The 18197-nt window shown below is 44.3% G+C and overlaps 1 protein-coding gene across 1 annotated transcript in view; it reads right to left on the minus strand.

The window, feature by feature from the left end:
• Positions 1 to 568: 568 nt before the first annotated feature.
• Positions 569 to 18197, minus strand: part of LOC147717966 (bile salt-activated lipase-like) — a 71575-nt gene continuing 53946 nt past the window's right edge. The window contains exons 10-11 of the mRNA XM_086924746.1: positions 12255 to 12452; positions 569 to 917 (exon numbers count right to left, since the gene is read on the minus strand). Coding sequence (XP_086780872.1) covers positions 725 to 917; positions 12255 to 12452 — 391 coding nt within the window. The 3' untranslated portion in view covers positions 569 to 724. The remainder of the gene's footprint in view (positions 918 to 12254; positions 12453 to 18197) is intronic.

Here is an 18197-nt window from a genome sequence, read left to right on the forward strand (position 1 = left end):
ACGGTCACCCACGCACTGGTCACAAGCCGTCTGGACTACGGAAACACCCTTTACACCGGTACCTCCGCAAAACTGCAGAAAAAACTCCAACGCATCCAAAATGCCTCAGCCAGACTCATACTAGACATCCCCCGCACAGACCACATTTCCGTTCACCTGAAAGACCTTCACTGGCTCCCCGTCAACAAGAGGATAACGTTCCGTCTCCTCACCCACGCACACAAAGCCCTATACGAACTTGGACCTGACTGTCTCAACACGCGCCTTTCCTTTTATACCCCCCCCGCCAGCTGCGTTCGTCCAACCAAGCCCTCGCCGATGTCCCGCGCATCCACAAAGCCACCATGGGGGGAAGATCCTTCTCCTACTTAGCGGCCAAAACCTGGAATTCCCTTCCCACCCACCTCCGCCTTACTCAAAACCACCTAGCCTTCAGAAAACAGCTTAAAACCTGGATATTCGACAAGTAAATCCCCCCCCCCCTTCCTCAAGCACCTTGAGACCCTCTGGGTATGTAGTGCGCCATATAAATTCTGACTTGACTTAACAAACCACAAGAGAGTTTTGGTGCCTTTAATGCCTTTATTGAAGCTTTGTATCTAACATTAGTATGGTTCTAGCTGGGACTAGCTGGGCAGGTCCTGGTGGGGTTGCACCCAGAACCTCACAAAGTCCCTTCTCAGGTTCTACTTCAGGGATTGATGGGTGATTTTGAGGCTGATTTTCAGTAGGGTTCTGGCTTGGACGCGCTGGGCAGGTTCTGGTAGGATTGCGCCCAGAACTGCACAAAGTCCCTTCTCAGGTACTGCTTCATGGACTGCAGGTTGATTTTGTGAGTGATTTCCAAATATTCCTGGTGCTCTGGGGAGTATGGCAGCCAAGGAGTCGGGACCTTGGAATCTCCTTGGTTCGGGTCGCTGTAAGAGTGAAGAAAGACCACAGGTTAGTTGGGAAGATGACAGAGGTGAGCAGTTATGACCATTCGCAGAGTGCAATGCCCCATGATCAATGCCAAGGGGTGCATTTTTTTAAAACTCAAGTGAAAAGATGAGATATCCAGACCAGCGGCACAGATGTGGGACCATGCACAACTGTACGAGAATCATTTTTTTAATCCTCAGATTCCTGATATTTGTCTCCCCATACTTTTCACAGTTTATACCTGTGGCTAGGACCTGTGAATTAGCCCTGAGCCCATGTGTCCTGCCTTTGGGGCCACCTTCGCCCCTTTACAAAGTATCAGAGTTCTAGATGATGACGCTGTGCAGCAAGGATTGGAATATGTGCAATTCAATTCGTCCCAACTTTGCAATTTCTTTTTTAAAGCGTTGCTAGTTTTGTGTAGCGCACAGCATTCAACGCCAATAGGTCTCAGCAATCCGAGAGCTATTGGCACTGTCAATGTCTTTTAGCCATGTTGAATAGCAGCACGGCCCCTGTTCAGCATGGCTGAAACTCCTGTACAAAGCGCTATGACCCAGCCTGCACTGCATAATGCAAATAGAATGTGACGGGATACTCTGTTGTCAGACGCTAGAAGGACCCGCCACACTGTAAAACAAGCCTCGTATTGAAATGGACCGAGCGGCACAATGCCCCTTCATGCACGTTTAAAATTATGCTTTGACATCTCAAGCCAAAAAGAACTTTGAAAACTATCTTTGTGCAAAGTTTTTAAAAATGATCAACATCAAAGTGTTTAATCGTTCCTCCTTTTTTAAAGGCAGCCTTTGTGCTCAGATTCCTAATTGTTTTGTTCAAAATGAAGACCGAGTGTAGGAGACAAAGCTTGTAAAAACACAAGCGCTCGTGTGGAGTGCTCAAACACAAAGGAAAAAGTAGCTCTTAAAATGGGAGCAGTGGAGGGACACAGGTACTTGGGCTATGCTCAGGGCAGGGCTGCACTGGAACCACAACCAGCCTGGGTGGGGGGAGGAGGGGGTGTTTGGGTGTGCAGCCGAGCTGTTTGACTGTTTGCTAGGGCCGGTTGCGGCTGATTTTATTATAGGGGACCAATGGTAACTAAAACAGCCCCAGGGGCCCAAAACCGGTCCCCACCCTGGCAGCCCACTGGGGACACACCTAGTGCCCAACAGAGCCAGTCCGGCTCTGGCTCAGAGCGAGGGCTAAACACAAGAAGAGGCCAGATGTATGTATGCCATGGATAAATGAGGACACAGGACATGAGAGCAACGATGGAGTGAGAAAATGTAAAGCCTGTGGGCAAGCTGAACCCCACAGATTGAAAACAACTTGTCTTTGTGATACAGCGCATGCTCTGTCTAGCCAAGACCTAAAAAAAATAGGTCCTGCGAGAGAAAGCAAGAAGATCTTTCTCCTCAGGGAAGAACGTGTGTCGCAACTGCTACTTATTCAACTATCAAATTCTGTCTTCCATGGCAGCTCGGTTTCTTGCCTCCAGAAGTTTAGACCTCTTCCCTCCCAACCCCACCTAGCGGTCTGGCAGCAGGGGATGGCGTGAAAGCGGCTGCCGCAAGGCACTTATTGGTCCACGCTTCTTTTCAGCAGCTATTTCCTCGCTTCTTGAATTACTGTCCATCCTGGATGAAACAATGCAGACGTAAGGGATATGGGTCGGTGATGTTAAACTCCACCTCAGACAACGTTTCCAGACTTTTTACTCCACCATCAGTGCGGTGGTTTAAATTGGCAGGAGCTGAGAACTAGCAACACTTTAATCTGAAGGGGAGAGTACCTGCACTTCTCAGAGGAGGGGCAATACTTTTAATGAAAGAGTACCAACATTTTTCAGTAGAAAGTACCTGCACTTTTCTATTTCCATTTAATGCTCTGCCCACTATAAGAAAGATACCACTAAAGAATGTGTTTTGCTTTTTAGGTCTTGCCTACACACCACTTCAGCTGTCTGTTGTGCCAGTTATAGAATTAGAGGGATCTTGGCGTGCGTTGCTAGCCAATAATTCAATCCTATTCTTCTTTCTCACTTCTCTGCTTCTGACTCAATGGATTTCCTCCCTATTCTAGTGTTTGTCCCATTCAAAGAGTGTTCCAGTCTCATTGTTTTGATTGGAGGAGTTGTATCATTCCACCGCTGAAGCCAATACCTTGCATTGAACTGCACGAGGGACTATATCCTCTCTGACTCTTTGCTCTACATGCTCCTCATCCCCTTTGCCCAAACCTCGCTGAATTTAAATAATTTTCTCACCCAGCACCCCTTGATCCTCCACCCTCTCATTCAGTCTATGCTCATCCCACTGTAAACTGCTGTATCGGCGGGTGGCCATCACAGAATGTTTTTTTCAAATCCTTCAAAGATGGCCCCCATGTGCATACATGCTCATGGGCGCCATCTTGGAATTCTTTTTTTTGTTGAAAACGTTTTCAAGGTTTCAAGGTGGACTCTGTGTATGCATACGATTGGCTATATTCATTTTCTTTTGCTTTAAGAAAAAACATTACTAGATGGGCACCGTGCATGCGCACACGTGGGAGACCATCTTACAATGGATTCTGCCATAGTAAACAAGGGTCAAACTCAAATGAGGTTGTTAAGTCCAATAAATCTGCCACCTGGTGTCATGGATGATATGTACTGGCTATATCAATGCTTGTTTGCATTTCTTTACGTCAATTTCGTGCAATTATTTCGCTCGAACAACTCAGCAGTGGATTGGGAGCTACTGGTTTTGTTGTATTTCTCCTTTAGAAAAACCACAGAACAGTTGTAAGGCTGTTTACAGACAATAAAGCAACACTGACAATCTTTCAAATACGCTGCATAGGAGCGTGTTCCAATTGTGGATTAAATTTCTACGCGGTCCCGTCACATAGTCCCCATGTTGGCTTGACATCATTTTGTCACTTCCTTTCATCTGTGACTCTTGATTTTCCCCTCTCGAGATTCCCTGGACATTCCTGACTCCAGGGACCCTCTCTCCCAGTTCCCCATGAGGTGTTCCATGCATGACCAATAAACGCATAAAATGCAGAATAGAAATCTGCAACAACACTTTTAAGTTGTAGTTTTATGTATTGTGAGATCATTGGTAAGACCTTTCTCTTTCCCGTGGCTTAATCCCGTATCTCTTCATTGACACTACCACTAGCGCCGGGACGCCTCTTCGCTGAGGCAGCTGTGCGCTATATAAAATGATTTAACATAACATAACATAACATTGAGCGGGTTATATCAGCTCCTTTGTGTCTGTATGGCACCAGGTGTGTGGCTCTGTTAGAGGTGGTACTGTCTCTCTGGCTCTTCATGCTGGTACTTTGAATGACTCTCTGATGTTTTTGTGGTTGAATTTAATAGTGAATATGGCTGTATTGTTTTATTACTTGGCTGTGTTTGTATAGTATGGTGGGTCCATTGAAGTTGTATAATAAGTGTTTTAATTTTTAGAGTAATTGTTTGGTATATTTTTTATTCCATGTTGCGGTGATGGATGTATTGTAAGTAATAGTCGGTGTCTGTTGACTTTTATAGAGTGGTTTATAATAGCTCTTGCTCTATTACTTAAAATGTTGTATGTGTTTAATACAAACAATTTTTAATCTGAATGTAGGTGCATTCATGCATGAAAGAATTCTGTTTATGTAGCAGTGCTTGTTTTATTATACGGTGCATTGATAGGCAGGTTATGTGGTGTAACATTTTTGCAATGAATGAGAGATTAGTTTGGATATCGGAATTACGCAGTCAATGTTAATTATATCATAATACGTTTCTTAAACAAAAGTTAAGATATTGATGGGTCATTATTGATGAGGTCATCAATGACGTCACACTGATGCCATTTAACATCACCAGTGGAATGATGTGGGCTCCCGAGCAGTGAGTGGGTGGTGCATGAGTTATAGGATGTTTACCTAACCGTAAGTGGCGAATTTCAGTGGTTTTAAGGTTTTGTTGTGTAACTGTAACTGCACTTTAGCAATAAACTTCAGAGGTTTTTATCATGTCTTCTACCCATAACAGAACTTTAACTGTGATGTTTAAGTGAATTTCTAAGGTTATTTTTAAATATATGCTGAGGTGTTATTACCAAACGTTACCAAACCTTAATTTTAACCTTCTGTTTTTTTCAGTGAATTTCTGTGGTTTTCGATTATATATTACTTCTAACAGTTGGAAGCGTGTGTGTTCTAACAAACTGAGCAGCGGGGTTAGCTTTCGCTGCGGCCTGCAACATAATTTTTTTTAAAACAATTTTCAAAATAGTCTGTAGGAACAAATAGTCTCATTGTCTAATGGGGGAGGCTTTTATTCCTTTAAATTTATGCCCGCAGTCTACAAACCCACATTTAAGGACAATCTGCGAACTAATGGTCCAACTATCTCTAACTATTAATGCTAATTTTTTTTTTAACTGGGCAGAGTTCCACCATACCAAGCCTCATGTTCGGTGTAATTCCGCTCCAGGGTTTTTTCTGTCGCAAACAATCCTACTGACATAAAGTGGGAAATGTTGATTTTTATCATCCGATTAGGAGCCCTTCCCCTAACAGATTTGCAGAAACTCAACATTGCGAAAGGAAGCTAAGTGTTGCAGATCAGTAAAACTGCACTAGAGGTATTAGCAATTCAATGGTTTCTTTTGCCCCCCATTACCTGTGCCCCTCCCCCAGTCCTATCCGCATGAAACCCAAGAGCCCTGCACTAGGTTGAATGTGTGGCCAGCCTGCCAAATCTGAAGCAGATTTATTTAAGAATTTCACAGTTATTAGCCACTGAAAATGTTTGTGCCTGCCTTTTAGGTCTCGCCTGCCAATGCGCTTGCGCATTGCTGGCGAGCTTATAGTAAGGGCAAAAGAACAGTGTACCAAAACGGCAGATTAGACACAGTTCATGTGAGACAGGTGCATGCACGAGGCCAGCCACGTCACACACCACCATTTGTCTGTGCCTCGCATCAGACTTCAAAGGCTGCCGCTCCCCCCCAATCACACTTCAAAGGCTGCGGCTCCCCCGCCCCCGCGTGCACATCGCACACCACCACTCTCCTACTTCCCCTCCCACCTCGCACTGCCACTCTTCCCATCCACGTGCTCTGCAGGTCTGCTCGTTCCCTCCCACCCTTCCTTTGATGTCCCTATCAGACTTCAAAGGAATGCACTCCCGAACTTGCTAGCCTCGCTCTCGTGAGCCTTTGTTTCCTCGCGCACATCGATTAAATCGTCTTCCTATGTGCAGTTTTCTATTTCCTTTCAGCTTAGGATTAATTATGCAGACCACATCAGTGACTACACCAGAATCTATACTAAATATATCGGTATATAGAATGATGTTAAATCTACAGATTGAAAAAATGCATAAATAATTCTCAAAGCTAAAGCATCCCGTTACGTTGAAATTTTTCTCTTCCTGCAAACTTCTCACCTGTCTTTCTGGTCTATCTCTGTCTCTGCTCTCCTCCCCTTGTTGGCCTCCCTGTCGTCTCTCCTCTGTCTCTGCAACTCCCGTTCGCCTGCTCTCTGGCTGTCTCCAGTGACGTCTCCCTGCCTCTCTCTCTTTCTCTGCCGCCCCTTGGCTGCTCTCTGACCGTCTTCAGTGACCTCTCCCTGTTGCTGCTCGCCCCTCTCTCTCTGCCGCCGTCTATCTGTCTAGGCTGCTCTCCGACTGTCTCCAGTGGCCTCTGTCTGTCTCTGGTCACTCCTCTCTCGCTAACGTCCTTTCACCTGTCTCAGCTGCTCTCGGACTGTCTCCAGTGGGCTCCTTCTGCTGCTGGTTTCCCCTCTCTCTTGGATGCCCTTTGCCTGTTCCGGCTGCTCTCTGACTGTCTCCAGTGGCCTCTCTGCCGCTGTTCGCCCATCTCTCTCTGCCGCCCTTGTCTGTCTCTCCTGCTAGCTGTCTCCAGTGACCTATGTCTGCCTCTGCTAGACCCTCTGTCTCTGCCACCGTCTGCCTGTCTTAGCTGCTCTCTGCCCATCTCCAGTGGCCTCTCTCTCTGCCTCTGCTCACCCCTCTTGTCCACACCGGACCATCTGCCCCAGCTGTAGTTCCAGGTCCGCAAAGGAGGCTGGTGACTGAGTCCGTGCTTGCTTAGATAACTTCGATTGTGACATGAGCAGATGTGGACAAACACCACTGCCATGACATTCTCACCCTCATATTCATGAGTGAATCGCATGCTCTGGTGTTCCTCCGTTCACATTTGTTTCCGATCCTTCTGGTTCTTGCAAGTGATTAGTGGATTTTCACACTTGTTTATTTTCTGCCTGCACTTCAACTTTCCATCCAGTCAACAAGCAGCACTTTCTTTCTGTTCCACCAGTCTATGTACATTTTTTCCACGTCTGTCTCAAAGCTTGCAGTTTCTCGTGCATGTGTATAGAGCACTTTGTGGCTGTCTCCATAACTGCTCTTTAAACAAATGCTTTTTTGTGAAATCACCCCATGCGGGCTTGCACTTCAATGGCATCCGTGCCCCTCCCTTTAATGGCAGCTCATCGGATTCACCTTGTCGGCGCTGCTTGCACAGCTGAGCACCTTCCTTAAAGACATAGGTCTCCCCCTGCAGCATTCCCCTCCACCCACTTCCTTTCAGTGTGCTTGGAGTGAGGTCTCGCACTTGTGAAAGTTTGAGCCATTGGCATTATAAATGACAATGCTATTTATTTATTTATATATTGGTTTTCAAAACACATAAATAAAAAGGCATTGTCATTTACAATGCCAATAGCTTAAGTGTAAGCAAATGGTTGTTTTATTTCATTGCACTTAGATCCAGAACTGTTAAACCAGTTTTGGATATTTTGATGGCAACAATATAATATTTGAGTGTATATTTGTAATTCAAGTTATTTTGTAGCTGATTTGTGCTTTTGTCCGGAATTACTAAGCTGGCATGTGTAACTGGTTGGCTGCTTCCATAATCATGGATGGCCCTGGTTACCAAGAGTATAAACACAACAGAGAAATAAGTATAGTATAGGGTAGACTTGCTGTGGTACATATCATACACAGACTGCGTGCACACAGTTGCAATTTGGCCTTAGTGGTCAACATGAGGCTCGGTTGCATGATTTTGAAAATGGCGGGAATTCGGGTCCCTTAGTTCAATATGTTGTGGTTAATACCAGATGGAAAATAGACAATGTGCTTTCTTTCCTGTGTAGTGCATTCATTGAAGGCACCTCCTTTCTGAAGTGTACCTATTACGGAGTTGGAGGTAGGTCACCCACATAGATTGGGCCATTATGCACTAACGAGTGCCCAACAGGCCTTTCTCTACTCCCTTAGGTACATGAGATAGATGGCACACTTTTGGGTGTGATGAAGCCTCAACATCTTAGGAAAGGTTTGAAATGTCTCTGAGGCTTTATTACTTAGTATTCAACTCACAAAGAATTAGCATGGATCCATGATTGTGTATACATTTGGGTGTCACTTTTGTTCCACACTTGCACTTTTGAGCACGGCGCCGTCTTCACTTACAAGACTGTTTTTGACATGTCAAGGAGAATATCATTTTGTAAAACATGACCAGTGAAATTGGTTTTTGCTTTTACGTCAGAAACTGTTGTCTTGAGTGTTTACTGGTCTACATATGTGGCACTGACCGGGTGTAAAATGGACCCACAGGACCTTCTGTGTTAGTTTTTACCCTAAACCATCTTGTTTGCAGATTGTAAGCGCTGTAAATAGCCATTACTGCTATTACCAGCTTTTAATCGTACTTCAAATACCAACCTCGGAAGGATGGAAAACACATCCCGGCAGGAAAACAAACTACTGGCTGCACATCATGGCAGAGCTGCAAACCAATCTTTTAAGTGACAGAGCTAAATTGGCAACAATTGCTAATCTGCAGCCCTCTCCCGCCCAGCCGGCTGTTCTAACTCCCTGCCCTCTTCTCCTGTGCTGATCTGCTGTTCTCTTCCTCCCGCCTCATTCTCTAACTCCCTGTTCTCTTCTCCTGTGCTGATCTGCTGTTCTCTTCCTCCCGCCTCATTCTCTAACTCCCTGTTCTCTTCTCCTGTGCTGATCTGCTGCTCTTCCACCCCACCTCCTTCTTTAACTCCCTGTTCTTTTCTCCTGTGCTGATCTGCTGTTCTCTTCCTCCCGCCTCATTCTCTAACTCCCTGTTCTCTTCTCCTGTGCTGATCTGCTGCTCTCTTCCACCCCACCTCCTTCTTTAACTCCCTGTTCTTTTCTCCTGTGCTGATCTGCTGCTCTCTTCCACCCCACCTCCTTCTTTAACTCCCTGTTCTCTTCTCCTGTACTGATCTGCTGCTCTCTTCCACCGCCTCCTTCTGTAACTCCCGGTTCTCTTCTCCTGTGCTGATCTGCTGCTCTCTTCCACCCCACCTCCTTCTTTAACTCCCTGTTCTGTTCTCCCATGCCGATCTGCTGCTCTCTTCCACCCCGTCCCTTCTCCAACTCCCTGTTCTCTTCTCCCGTGCTGATCTGCTGTTCCCTTCCACCCCACCTCCTTCTTTAACTCCCTGTTCTTTTCTCCTGTGCTGATCTGCTGCTCTCTTCCACCCCACCTCCTTCTTTAACTCCCTGTTCTCTTCTCCCGTGCTGATCTGCTGTTCCCTTCCACCGCCTCCTTCTTTAACTCCCTGTTCTTTTCTCCTGTACTGATCTGCTGCTCTCTTCCACCCCGCCTCCTTCTTTAACTCCCTGTTCTCTTCTCATGTGCTGATCTGCTGCTCTCTCCCACCCCACCTCCTTCTTTAACTCCCTGTTCTCTTCTCCCTTGCTGATATTCTGTTCCCTTCCACATTGTAACATTTGCAAAAGTTAAAAGTATTGGCATTGTAAATGACAAGGCTATTAATTTCGCTATTTTCAAAACCAACACATAAATAAAAAATTTACAATACCAATAGCTCAAACTTTCCTAATGCGAGACCTATTGCATTGCAAATGCTTTTTTAACTTGCCCCACCCCCCACCCGGATGGATCTGCATGAACCTTGTCATACCCACAGACGCCCAACGTCTGCCATCTTTCATGTGACTGTATCTGATACTGCAACAGTAATTACCAAATGAACACCTTTTACACCCCTTCTTTTAACTGTGCCCCCCTGACAAATGTAAACACATTTAAAATACCTATCGTAAGCTAAATAAAATGGGCCTCTGCCAAAGCTTGTGTGAATGTATCAAACACCACTAACGTTATAAGCACACCAAAGATACACATTTGCAAGGTCAATTAACTCTATTTTTAATCCTTTCAAGTTCACCAAAATATTTTAAATGTACATTTTTAGGAAACTACTGAACACGATCAGACCAAACCAAGCAATCCCACTTTCTGGAGTAGAGTGCAACTTTCATCACACGTTTGATGTATTGTATTTCATAGTAATTGCATTTATATAGCGCTTACTACCCATGACGAGGCGTCAAAGCGCTTTTCCGGCGAGTAGCACGCTACTCCGGAACCCATAGAGGATTAGTGTTGAATTAGTATAGTGAAACATGCAAGTACATTTTAAGTGGTGGCTAGGTTAGAAAGTTATTTGGATTTGGAAAGATAGCAGAAGGATAGAGGAGGAAAAAGATTTGTATTTATATAGCGCTTGTTACCCCATATGGGGTGTTGACGCACGCTATTCAGGAAGCCCATAAAGGATTGGTGGTGAATTAATATGGTGAAATATTAAGTAATTTCAGTGGTGGATATTAGTCAGTTATTTGAAGGGAGAAGGATTTCACTCCCACCCTCATCCACCGCCACCATATGGCTCCGCTTGACAGAGCTGCTCTAAACTTGCTATGCAGACCCGAAATTGGATTCACTTAATTGGAGAGTTTCGTGCAGATTCATCGAATGACGCAAAAGTGAAGAAGAAATCCTAAAATGCCTTTCAATGGGACTCCAGACCGGACCATAACTATACAATGGTTACCATCCACAGAGCGTAATATTCTATTTACTACCATTGTTGAGCATAGGGAGGGGCCACGACTCACGAGAAGGAAAGTCGTGAGTAGGTCAGGAAGCCCCCCTCCTCCTTCAACAATGTTTATAAATCACTATTTACTGCCTCACATATTGTATGTTACAATTGCTTTGCCCATAAAAACAACTCTCTTTATGGTCAAGTGACTGTGACTTTATGTCTCTGTTCTAATTCAATTATTTGCGTCCAGGTTTTAGTTATTTATCATTTTAAAATCAAACATAGAAAAATACCACAGTATAAACATTATGGGCAGATTTACTAAGATTTTACATTTTGTTTGCATCACTATAGTTATGCAAATTGACGCAAAATCTCTATATCTGATTTTCTTTCTGCCGCTAAACTTGTTCAGCGCTGGAAATAATGTGAAAGTAACGCGAAGCAGCAATTACTTAGTGCCAAGGGGGCGTACTATGGGTGGTGCATGGGCATTCCCATGCAACCAGCCAAGGTTTCTGACGCTTCACGCAATTGACTAAATAAAGTAGGGAGGGATAAGCATCAGAAAATAGCGCACCCTTCAACCAGGCGCTATGAAGGAGAAATGTTTTTCTCACCTTTATTTTTCGACTTCACGTGTGTGGTGCACTGCACAGCCTCCATACAAAGTGGGAGCATTTTTTAAATTAGTCTAGCATAGTATTTTGTCCTGGAAGGGTACACTACAAGTACAAAACCTATGCTCAAGGAGACACCTATGCACTATGGCACAAAGGTGGCTCTGTGGCACATGGCAGTTAATGTTAGCACCGGCGCTAGGGAGAAGAGAGTAGGGTGCCCTATTTCATCTAATCTGGTGCACTTCTGCTCTCTCCTTCTCGTGCAGCACATCATATGCAACTGCTGTAACGTGCTGCATGGGAAGTTGGTAAATCTGTCTCTGTATGTTGGTGCACAAAATGTAATATGCTATTTCCTCATGTGAAGTTTGCTCTACTGTGATAATAAACAAAAATTTGGAGTTTGCACTGTGGTAGTAATAGAGTGAAAGTGTTTATTGATACAGGTGCTCTAAATACCATGTTATTAGCCATATTTATTTTCTCTGTAGAATATATATATATGTGTGTGTGTGTGTGTGTGTGTGTATATATATATAAATATATATATATATATATATATATATATATATATATATAAATATATATATTTCTTTATTTTCTCTGCATCATATATACACCTATATAGGGTATAGATAGATAGACAGACATATATATGATCTACAGGAGTAATGCTCCGCATGCAGCCGTAGGTCAGTGCATGTAGACTGAGATTTTTGACCCTTGCCCTAAGGTAGCAGCTCCCAGATGTTTGGGAGCTTGAGCAGTGGTCTGGGTACTTACCCTGTTTTTGCGAAGTTCGTCCAGTATGCGATCATGTATTTTGCGACATCTCGGTCCCGAGGCCGGTAGGCGATGGGGGTGGTGAAGGGCTTGCCGTAGATGTACTGGAGATCGTCTGCGTGGTCTGCCCCTACCCAGCTTGGGTAGATGGGCATTCGCGAGGCGTGGGAGAACAGGTAACTGTAGGTCTTAGCGTTCCTATAATAAAGAGAAAGGAGAGACCGAGTATCAAACACAGGGTTCAGCACCATCAAAAACCCTAAGTATGAGCACCAAGACTGCATCCATCTGAGGCGATGACAAGGCTTTTGCCAAATGCTCTTCATTCAACTGCAAATTTGGATTGAAATTGTGAAAAACATCACTTAGAGATTGGAGGGAGGTGAGGTAAGACCTGTCTCTGTACAAAGAGCAGTTTTAAAACATCTTCCCAGCAGGAATAGGGATAATCAAAAACCATCTAGAATTTCAAAAACCCATAAAGACCGCATTGTTTATGTGGAACACAGGCATCAGCCAGCCGGTTGCTTATATACAGTCATGTGCATGCCTAAGGCGGACCTTACCTCATCTCTGACGCACCCAAACATGCGCTGCGACATGGCGGAGCACACCTAGGGACCTTACACACTCCAGTAAATAATTCTACTCCCAGACCATACCTGAAGCCAACACTCAGTCATGCAAAGCAAACTGAAAGCTCCTTTACATGTACTCCCAGAAAGAGCTTCGAGGCCTTCTCAGTGGCAGAAAAGCACTATAGAAATGATGGAATTGAATATTTAGGATTAGGGGCAGCTATGGCTGGAAGGACCCATCCTTCCAGATAAAACAGACACTCCTGTATGAGTCACAAGTATTGAGCAGAATGCACTTTATCTATATTCATCAGAAAAACATTAGTAAATGACCTGTTGCTTGCAAAACAAGCTGACTTCCACTGGTTCTTGAGCACTGTTCTCAGAGTGAATGGTTGGGAGAGTTTTGGTTTAGGTTTGCTCCTTGTGAGAGATGTTGGCTGGGTTGCTTGAAGTTTGAGGATATGCCCCACATATGCGACACATTAGTATTCCGTGATGGGGAGAGTAGTAAGAGAGACGAAGCTGTGAGTAGATACTTACATTTCATATTCCGCTTATTCTTGTTATACGTGGCTAAGCAGGCCATGTTTAATGCTTTCCACAATTGGCAATAGTTGTCAATTCTCCACGTTTGTGCAAACAACAGTTACAAAGTTTGGCGCACTGGACGGAGATGGAGGTTCTAGGTCATGTCTTCCCGAAGGAAGCCTCAGTCGGTAAAGGAGCCAGCCAGGATCAGAGGCCTACCTTGATGATAATAGAGTTTTTGATGAAGCAAGAGTGGCTCAGTCCTGAGGATCACTCTGAGTTAAGTGCGTTGCTTTGAATGTGATTTGTGAAGCACAGGGGGCGGTGAAGGGAAATGGGCCCGGGCGTGATATAGGTTTGCATTGGTGGGTTGAGAGACCATTTGGGATTCTCTGCAGTTTCCGAAGTATTAACAAGTGAGTTCCAAGGTGAAGCCCAGCGGTGTAGTCAAGTTGGAAGAGTACCAGTGCAAAGGTAGCTTGAGCCCGATCAATGAGAAAACTTACTGATAGCGACTCATCAAGTGGTCGTTAGCCGCTTGATTTATTTGTGGCATGATGGTGAGGTTGTAGTCTGTGGTCAGGTGCTGGTGTGTAATAGTTGTCCCCGATCGGTACTCTGCAGGAGTCAATAGTTGGTAGAATGTTCATCGTGGAAGGTGGGATGGACGGGTAATGGTCATTGGTTGTACGGCAGGGGTTGAGCTGGACACATTCTATGTTGTCTGCAATAAAAAATGTCCCTGTGCAGCTATGGTGTGGCCTTCTTCATATTGGCAAAAAGCGGGAAATCTTGCCTACGTTGGAGCCATACTTCAGGGGCTGCGATGCTGGGTTGTAACTGGCTGGTGCTCCAGAGTTCGTTGTTGATATTCCTGCTTTGATTCGTCTTGCTGTGATCCTGCTCGGAGTCCTGCCTGCTGCTCGCCGCATCTTTTCAGAGTTGCAGACTCCAAACTCAGTGGCTCTACTGTTGTGGAACACCGTTTCATCCTGTTGCAGCAGGGTCATAGGTGCGAGTGCGAGCTTCTTTCTGCACATCTACAACACGTGAGGGTCAGATGAGTCGCAGGCTTCCTCGTGCCCAGCCTGTGTGCGAGGATCTTTTGCACCTACAATGTTTCTATGTGACCGATGTGGCGGCCATCTTGTAAGGCTCTCATCTGGATGCCTACATTCCCGAAAAGTGGAATGGGGCTTACTCCACTGGAAATCCATGACGCTGTACATTCGTTAGGGGACACATTTTGGTATTATTGTTTTGCAGATGTCTATTTCCTCATCTTCTGTCACACTTGTTACCAACATGTGTGCAGCTGTGCGACCTTTACCCTCACTCTTCCTTAAGCTCTCCAACCATTGCCTGGAGAACCTCCTATGAGATGGCCTGAAATATATGAATAATATTTTAGATAATATATCAACTATTGAAGATGATTCTTTAGAAGAAATACAGCGCTAAGAAAGAAAAATATTTTGTTGCACACTTTAGGCCCTGAAAGGTCAAAAGTTTATGGCAAAATGGAAAAGGTGGTTAGATCTGAAAAAAAAGGATGGTGTATTTAACAATGCTATAGATAATCTTGATAATTATTTCCAAACCTATAGGATGTATAGTGACTGACAGAATTAATTTTTCCATCACAGACAAGGTACTTAAGAGCCAATAGATGACGATACAGCTTTGAAGAAGTTAGCTATTCCCTGCAAATTTGGAACTTTGCTTAAAGAACTCATAAGTGATCAAATTATCATGCACACCAATTATGTCAATCTTCAGGAATGGCTGTGGGTAAGAGGAGACGCTTCTTTAAAAGGGCCTTTGCGAAGAAGGCAGAGTAATCCAAGAGATGTACTAAAGCTGCTTTGAAGAATAATGGAGTTAACTAAGCCATTTTGTGTATGTAAGAAAAAAGATGTCTGTAAAATGTCTTCTTGAGAAGTCAGAGTCCGAATCACCTAGAGATGAAGAAAATATTAATTCAGAATATGTGCTAAGCATTGATGATGTTGTTTAACCCCTTCGCTGCTGATGACAAGCTCAGCTCGTCATGTAAACTGCTTTTCGTAATTTGCCGCACACAGCGGGAAAAGCCACCGCAGCGATGCGGTTAAAATGTCAATACCAGGAAGAACAAACACGTTTGTGACATGACCATCAGGGTGTTGATATACAAATTGTGGCAGATTGGAGATCGCCTTATGTTGTGAACACATTTTTTTGGGATAGTAAAGTTGAAGATGTCCTGGGGAGTGGTTTACTGCCATCTGAAGTGCACCCATTGAGTTACACAGGGTAAGAAATTCCTAGGCTAGGGGACAGAGACATATTGTTTGTATTTAAAACTAGCCAGGGGTGGTATAAGCTGTATGTATCTGAATATGGACCATCTGTCTTGGGTTGGATGTATCAGAGGGCGTAAGGAATTGTTCAGTCCGAATTAACCAAATTGTTGAAGAAAAGTATTATAGAGTCTGCATATATTACAGAATGGTTGGCCCCTTTGGTTGTTGTGTGCAAAGCGAGTGGCCAGATGAGGTTATACGTCTAGCTTAGAGACCTTAATAGGAATATTGTCATTGACAAGTTTACTGCCTAAGATAAATGAGATGTTGGCAGAGACCAGTGGTGAAAATGGTTTGCCACAATAGATCTGACCTCACCATACCATCAGATAGCTCTACATGCCAAAAGTACTGCCCTTGTTACCAGATTACTTTAGATTTGCGCAGATGCTCTTTGGGTTGGCCTCTACTGCAGTGGCATTCCAGAGGATGATGTTCAAACTGTTCAAGGAAGTTAAATGGGTTTTCCAGGATGATATACTTGTTATGGGAAAGAGCAAGGAAAATCATGACAGAAAATGAAGGAGCGTTTTGGGTATCCCGAAGTAGAGGGGTATGAATGCAGACGTAAAAAGTGAAAATTTGCTGTGAAGTCTGTCACGTATCTTGGTCATGAAGTTAGTGAATTTGGCATTAAACTCAAGATGGAGATTTTCAACTCTATAAGGGAAGCTGCATCACCCACGAGTAAAGATGAAATGAGATATTTTTTAGGGTTGGCAGAGTTAAGTTTGTGATGGACTTTGCTAGCAAGACTTATGGGCTAAGGCAGTTAATCAAGCATGCATGCCAGCAAACAGGTGATCTGGCCAGTGACTTAGCTCTCTTTCAGTCATGGCTCACGCAGCGTCTTGACGAGCTAGCACCTCTCTCTATCCGGTCCAAAAGAAATTTGTGTGCTTCTGCACCTTGGTTCACCCCTGCGCTACACGATAGAAGAAGGCTTTGTAAGAAAGCTGAGAGAGTTTGGCGTAAAAACTTTGATGCCTCATTAAAAGAGGTATACAAGGAACTTATCAAAATTTACCATAAGGATAGAGTTACAGAGAAAAAATCAAATTTTTCTAAAAGAATTGAATCAGCAGCCAATATTAGCAAAGACATTTTTACAATAGTTAAGGAATTCACCTCCCCTGCTTCATTGATATCTAAATTTTCACCCACGGAACTTTGGATCAAACAACTGGCCAGTTTTTTTGCCAATAAAATCAAAAGCATCCAGGCCTCTTTCACGCCAATTGGCTCAATAAGCGACTCGGGTTTAAATCTCTCCGCACTTCCTTCTCTCACCGAGAGCCATACGCTCTCAATTTTTCCTACCCTCTCCCCACAAGCATCACTGGACCTACTATTTAAATTAAAGTCCGGCTCTCCATCGGATCCTTGTCCTGCGAAGTTCTTGGCCAAGATGGCAACATTATCAATCCTATCATTAATCCGGTTCTCAATTCTTCTCTTAAATCCGGCATTGTTCCCAGTACTAGGAAAATGGCTCACATCCTTCCCCTACTGAAAAAACCTAATCTGGACGCCCTCGCCCATTATAATTATAGACCTATTTCGTTACTCCCTGCTTTTGCTAAAATTTGGGAAAAACATGTCCACTCCTCCCTCTCCAATTTTCTCGAAATTCGTGATATCCTCCATCACACTCAATCCGGCTTCCACTCGAACTTGAGCACAGAGACGGCGTTGCTGGAGGTTACCGAGTCTATTAAGGAGGTCTTGGACAACGGAGGGAAGGCGATGTTGATTCTACTCGATCTTTCGTCGGCTTTTGATACTGTCCCTCACAGCCGTCTTTTTTCAAGACTCCAGGAGATTGGTCTGAGAGGGACGGTATTCAGTTGGTTCGAATCTTTTCTATCTGGTCGCCAACAATCGATTTGGGCCCCTGCATTCTCAGCTTCAGTTCCTCCGCTGGAGGTGGGGGTCCCACAGGGATCGATTTTGAGTCCCACTCTTTTTAATATTTACATGTCCCTCTTGGCTGATTTGGTTGAATCTCAAGGAGCCCGGATTGCTTCCTACGCCAATGTGCAGCTTCTATTCACTTGCGATAAGAACACAGACTTCGCCGGCGATAACATCATGAGCTGCCTCAAGGCTGTTTTCTCGTGGTTCCAACTGAATCAACTTAGATGCAACTCTGATGAATCAGAGGTCCTTTTTTTCGGCTGTTCCCCTGATGCCAATTGGAAATCTTGGTGGCCTGCCGATATGTATCCTCCATCGTCTGCTACTTCTATGGTGAAAAATTTGGGCGTTGAAATTGACAATGGCCTGACCCTTAAACCCCAGATTCTCAGTGTAGTTGGCCAATGTTTCGGCCTTCTAAAAACTCATAGGAAATGTCTTCCCTTTTTGTCACTTGCCCACAGGAGGATTACGGTACAGGCTCTGATCGGCTCACGGTTGGACTATGCCAATATACTTTATCTAGGCCTCCCGGAATATCTCCTCACCCCTTTACAATCTGTTCAAAATTC

This window comes from Lissotriton vulgaris, chromosome 5 (genome assembly GCF_964263255.1).
Source record: "Lissotriton vulgaris chromosome 5, aLisVul1.2, whole genome shotgun sequence".
NCBI classification, from domain to species: domain Eukaryota; kingdom Metazoa; phylum Chordata; class Amphibia; order Caudata; family Salamandridae; genus Lissotriton; species Lissotriton vulgaris.